The following is a 6,000-nucleotide window of genomic DNA, read 5'->3' as shown; positions in this document are numbered from 1 at the left end:
GGCAGAAGCCCTGTGACAGGGAGGCCAAGACTGGAGGGATGTGGCCAAGAGCCGAAGACACCTGAATGCACCCTCAGGGATAAGGAACACCTCCATTCCTGCCCTCACCCTGACTGGACCTGGGACTCCAGATGGTACAATGAAGGTCTGCAGTTTAAACCCAGTTTGTGAAAAAGTAACTCTCTGAGGACACGAAGGACATTGACCCCAGCCCGACCCAGGAGCTCGGTGTCCAGAGACTTGGGGCAGCTGGGTCAGGACAGGGTCAAGACAGAGGGAAGTGCTCACACAGCCACCAGCCCACGTGCCCGCCTGTGCCCACATGCCCGCCTGCGCCGGGCAAGGGCCGGCCTGACTGCTCCTGGCTGGTGGGTGGACGCAGACACTGGCTGTGGCAGAACCTGACCTTTATTCTCTGCAATAGAACCTGCCTGCAGCCCAGGAGGACCACAGCTGCAAAGCTCATTCCTTAAGAGCAAAACCAAATGAGAGAAAAAATGTGCTCCCTCTGTCACGGCGTTGGAGGGCACCCAGGCCTTCCCCAAAGCCTGGTGACCATCGCCATCACCGGCCCACCCCCAGAGACACCCACACCAAATGGTTTGAAAGTGCAGGAAGTGGCCGCCAAGGCATCTTCAACACACGTTTGTTTCCTATGCACATTTCTTTTTTACAAAAAAATATAATAACTTAGTTTGCACTTCACAGCATTTCCACATCGGTCAGGGCACCCGTGGCTGAGCCCTCCTTGGGTCAGAGCAGCTTGTACCTCCGAGGCTTGAGAACTAGGCCAGGCTGAGCCCCTGGCCTTCAGCGCCAGCCTGCGGCCCACACCAGGATTCGCGCGATGGCACATTAGGAGAGGGCAGAAAGCGCCCGTGGCCACCCTGCAGTCACTCTGTGCTGATCTCGCAGGGGTTCAGCCCCTGCACCTTTGCGTCCCTGTACATCCTTTGGAAGTCACTGAAGCGCGGGGCACAGCCAAGCCGGGCCTCTCCAAAGTGCACGTGGCCAGTAAAGAGGAAGTCTCCAGGCCCTGGCCGCACACCACATTCCAGCAGTGTTGTGACCAGGCCCTGCCAGGGGCCACTGCCCTCAGGCGCTGGCTGGAAAACCCTGCTCTTCTGCCGGTGGAGTCTGTTCACCTTCAGGTGGATGATGGACTCCTGGTGCTCTGGCACGTGGGTGACTTCCTGGATAGAGCCACGGACCACTGTGGAGGAAGGAGAGACAGGTCAGCAGGTCCCCTGGGCAGGGCTAGTCACGGAGGCTCATGGCTCTGTACACATCCTGGGCCACCACAGGCCTCAGAAACCAGGAGCTGCACCTGAACTCTGCTAATGCTGTTGGGTACTAGCAGCTCATACCCCGGATCCTCGCTACTCAGGAGACTGCGATCCAGGGGATCACCATTTGAAGCTAGCAGGGCAGAAAGGCCCATGAGATTTCATCTCCAAAAGCACCGGGCTGGAGGTGTAGCTCGAGTGACAGAGTGCCAGCCAAGTAAGCGTAAGGCCCTGAGTTTAGACCCCAGTCCTGGGGGATAGGACACAGGGAGAATCCGCTGTCCTGATGCCGGTACCATCAGGTACCAGAGACAACTCTCCATCGGGGCCATGGCTTGAGTCATGCTGCATACCTAGGCTGCTGATAAGAACAAGAAAACACACACAGCGGCTCACAAGGCTCGGCAGCTCCATGTCCTGTCAAATGACAAGGCTACAGGAAGGGATGGGGCAGGGAGGGCCTACAGCAGGGCTTTACTGCGAGGCCCCTGCCCGGCTCCTGAGCCCAGACAGGCGTGGAGAGCAGAACAGCAAGAAGCCTTCTTCTGCCTGGGCTCTGGAGCTGGCCCAGGGACAGCAGGTCCAGCTGAGCACGGCCACCACCCCAGCAGGACAGCGAGCACTACCCAGCCTGTCCCAGGCTGGTACCCACGTGGAAGGCAAGGGGCCTGTGTCCCTCAGCTGCCTGGCGACTGCAGAAGGGTGGGGCCAGGCTCTGACCAGCACGGGAGGCCCACAGGACGCCATTCACAGAATACTGCTAAGAGAACTCTGACCGTGAGCTCCTGGGCACAACTGAAGCACACTTGAGAACGGCTGACACCAACTCCAGCTCTCCCTGCCCTGGTGATGTGCAGAAAAGCATCTTTCCCTGTGATTACGAGGGGACCACACATCCAGTGGCTTCAGCTAACTCTCCCCACACCCCACACCATGAGCCAGTGCCAGCCAGGGAAGCCTCCAGAGCCCCAGCTGGAGACCCTGCATGCAGATGGAGCCCTCCCTCCCCACTAGAACGAGAGGAGGGCCAGGAAGGCCTACTCACCGAAGTCACTGGTGCAAATAGCAAGGAGGACCTCCGTGTCACTGCAAGGTCTGCAAGGAGCTAAGGAGGAGAAAACAGAGTGAGGACACCGCTGGACAACATGAGCCATGGACCCTCTCGGCCCCAACACGGCAGAAGGTGGCCACCAGGGCCTGCACGTGGCGCACAGACACGTCAGACCTCTGTGGCCAGCTCCAGCCCACCGGCGCTGAAGGGCATACCACAGAGGGACCCTGCCACACCAAAGACTGACTCCGGGGGACCCTTGGCCCTACCTGCCCAAAGGGCCAGCACTGCGGCCATGTGACCATGTGCCCTAGAAACAAGGAAGACTTCAGAAAGGAGGACTCTGTGCCTACGCTCACCTACCTTGTTAGCATACTTGTGCCAGAGAGGCAACACCACCACTCACTTAGAAGTCACTTTTACTTGCCTGGCCCAAACTAAAAACCAACCCAAAGCCAACACCAACTCCAAGACGCAGTCTCTAGATCAGCCAACCAAGTCCCCCTCTCCAAGACTCCACACTCACTTCACCAACACCAGCAGCTTCCTCAAGAGTAGACATCTAAAGCATCAATGTGTACCCCTGCAGCGCCCCTGCAGCTACACCCAAAAGGAGGGTCCATTAGCTCCTGGCGCTGCTTAGAAGGACCGACAACAACATGGAGGTTCACAAAGAAGGTCATGAACCTGGAGGTAGCTCCTTGCCACTAGGCACAGGCCTCGGGCCGGGGCCTCAGCTCAGCCCCTTCCCTAGGCTCTGCCTGGTCTCAGAAAGCCTTTCACACTGAGCTCTATGCGCAGAGCCCCCCGTGACCCGAGACCTGACTTCCTGCATAGCACCCAGAGAAGCTTGTGTCTTCTCCGAAGAAGCCCCCTTGCCAGTCAGCCCCTTACACCACACCCTCCTGGAATGGACGGCCCCCCCGCCCTTCCCTCACCCTGCCGTTTACCTACTTCCCCTGATGTGGAACAGAAACTCCAGCTCCACACTCTCCTGAAGACAGGGCCTCCCTTTACTCCAGAGTAGATCTGACAAAAACGCACATTTTATAGTTGCTCTGGTTTCAATTGCAAGGCCTCTGCCTTCTGTTTCTAGCTTAGGGCCCAAACTCTCTTGAGAGAAACTCTGAGGAGTGGAATCTCAGTGAGACAAGGCCCCGCTGCAGGGGCAACCCTCACCTTAGGGCTCCCAGGCCCTCAGAGAAGCCCACCGGTCAGCTCATGGGCTGGACAGCCACCTCCCCAGCTGGTGATGGGGTTCGAGGGACCCAGCTCAGCCCATATGTGGGCACCTCCATGTTCCTACACCGGCAAGAGCTCAGGGGGCCTTCCAGGATCTGAAGTTGCCAGGATCCGTGGGGCAGAGGAGACCAGAGACAAGGCCCTGGCTTTGCAGTGCCTTGGGCAGCCATAGCGCACGGTGGTACCCTGGGATCGTGTGCCCAGGGCCCCGGCCTTGGGTATTGCTCCAGCCAGCCAGGGCGGTGACTCCTGGGCTGAACCTTGCTGACTCACCAGTTTCCCACCTGCCAGCACTTTGCTGTTATCAGAGAAAGGAAAAGCTGCAGAACAAGAACAACCTGCTGGTGTCAGTACAGCCTATCAAAGATCTGTGCCTGTCTTACCACCGGCCCCCAAACCGACAATTCTCTCTGTGGTGTGGCCACAGCCAGCCCCTGGAAACCTAGTTATGCCAACCTTCCACGTCCCAGCACACGAGAACCCCTTCCTGCAACTTTTGCTTGGGGCGCACGGGCCTCGGTGTGCCGGTGCCACGGAAGGCTGAGCTAACGAAGTGCACCCTAGACCCGTTCCTCTTCTGAGCCTCAGAGTGCGGTGCAACGTCACAGAAACTCAGTGTGGACTCCACGTGAATCCGAGCGGGGTTCACAGGGGCAATGGAGTGCGGGTTGTGGACACCTGGTGTCACATCTCCCAGATGCCCAGGTAGACACATCAGAAACTACTTAGGAACGCGCATAACGTGAAACAAGCCAGGAGAAAGGCAAGTCAGAGGGACCTCCAGGAGACACCTGCCGACCAAGTGAGGGCAGAGAGGATGGGACGAGGAGAGGCGGAGAGAAAGCACGGGCAGAACTGCTCGCAGGCCGAGGAAGCCAGCGGCCAGGCAGCGCTGCAGAGCACAGCCAGGTGATTAACACACACAAGCCCCAAAGGGAAACTCCGCATGGCGATACCCCGTGGGGCTCCCAGGGCAGCCAGTGACCGGTGATATGCGCAGCTGCTTTACCGGAGTGAGGTGAGATGTAGGCAGAGGTGGAAGGCAGCCTAGCAATCTGAGACCCAAGCTCTTCAATGTCACCGCACCTGGGTGAGGATAAACCAAGGATAGTCAGCCCCTGCCTGGAACCTGCATCCTGCGAAGGAAGCCAACGCCTCCTCAAAAGAGGTTTAAAATGAAAAGTAATTACAGGGTAATTGCACCCGCCTGAAAGCAGCCCGAGACCAGGAAGAACTCGATGACCAGAGAAGCGCGAGGCTTTGGGAAGAATGAACAGTGAGATTTCTTTTCTATGTTGAGGCTTGGCCACTAGCCCTCACTCCCACCGAGGCCACCCCTGATGGGACTCTGAGCCCCTGAAGGAGAACTTGTGCCAAGCAGTCTAAGAGGCTCGGCTGGTCGCGCAGGCCCAGCAAGCAGAGCAGGTTTGCAAGGGGCTAGGGAGGCAGCCCGCGGCTGCAGGACCAGCCCTCCCAGTAAGTCTGTGAGTCAGCGTAGGCAATGAAAATGCAAAGAATGTCAGCTTCCTGCCCCTGCCTCTCCAGCCACTCTAAAATGCCACTGTCACTACAACCTCCTTCATCAGGAGTGAGCCAAGCCTCTCAAAGTGCCAGCCACAAACCCCAGCACACAGCAGAAGTCAGGTCCTGAGCCGACACACAGCACTGCACAGCAGAAGTCAGGTCCTGAGCCGACACACAGCACTGCACAGAAAGCCCAGCTCCTGAGCCGACACACAGCACTGCACAGAAAGCCCAGCTCCTGAGCCGACACACAGCACTGCACAGAAAGCCCAGCTCCTGAGCCGACACACAGCACTGCACAGCAGAAGCCCAGCTCCTGAGCCGACACACAGCACTGCACAGCAGAAGCCCAGCTCCTGAGCAGACACACAGCACTGCACAGAAGCAGCCCAGCTCCTGAGCCGACACACAGCACTGCACAGCAGAAGCCCAGCTTACCTCTGCTGCACCTGTTCCTGGAGCCAGCAGCCACCCTCATTTCCCCAGGGGGCTGGGCCAGGGCAAAGGGAGGGCAACCCCAGCTGACCTTGGGCCAGCCTACTGGCCTGGTTTTCTGGAGCTGGTGGTGGGTGCATGCTGTCTGACACCCTGCTGACTACCTCTCAGCATCAGAGGGTGCTGCACTGCTCATGTGCTGTGACATAATGGGGCAGCACCTTCTGCTGGTGGCCAAATCCTATTTTCCGCAGGACCAGGGTCACTTCCAGCAGGACCCGTGTCCGTGTCCTTGGAGGAGCAGTCTGCACCTGTGCTCTGGTCTTCTGGCGTCAGTGTGTCTCTGGAAGCCGACTATGCAATGCCACATTGGCACTCTGGGAGGACCATCAGGAACAGCAGCAGGTTTCCTTCTCAAAGGGTGGGAAGCAAGGCTCATGGGAACACACCTGAACACACTCA

The 6,000-nt window shown here is 58.4% G+C and overlaps 1 protein-coding gene across 5 annotated transcripts in view; it reads right to left on the bottom strand.

The window, feature by feature from the left end:
- Nucleotides 1-390: 390 nt before the first annotated feature.
- The window catches only part of LOC138815410 (meteorin-like protein), a 38,784-nt gene continuing 33,174 nt past the window's right edge, over nt 391-6,000 (bottom strand). For all 5 annotated transcript variants that reach the window (XM_070004830.1, XM_070004803.1, XM_070004794.1 and 2 more), the window contains 2 exons: nt 2,332-2,391; nt 391-1,213 (listed from right to left, as the gene is read on the bottom strand). In XM_070004830.1, coding sequence (XP_069860931.1) covers nt 894-1,213; nt 2,332-2,391 — 380 coding nt within the window. In that variant the 3' untranslated portion in view covers nt 391-893. The remainder of the gene's footprint in view (nt 1,214-2,331; nt 2,392-6,000) is intronic.

This window comes from Dipodomys merriami, unplaced genomic scaffold (assembly GCF_024711535.1).
Source record: "Dipodomys merriami isolate MVZ:Mamm:240054 unplaced genomic scaffold, mDipMer1.0.p SCAF_1091, whole genome shotgun sequence".
Classification (NCBI taxonomy): domain Eukaryota; kingdom Metazoa; phylum Chordata; class Mammalia; order Rodentia; family Heteromyidae; genus Dipodomys; species Dipodomys merriami.
Note: the sequence above shows the minus strand (reverse complement) of the source record. Positions and strands in the feature narration are given on the sequence as shown.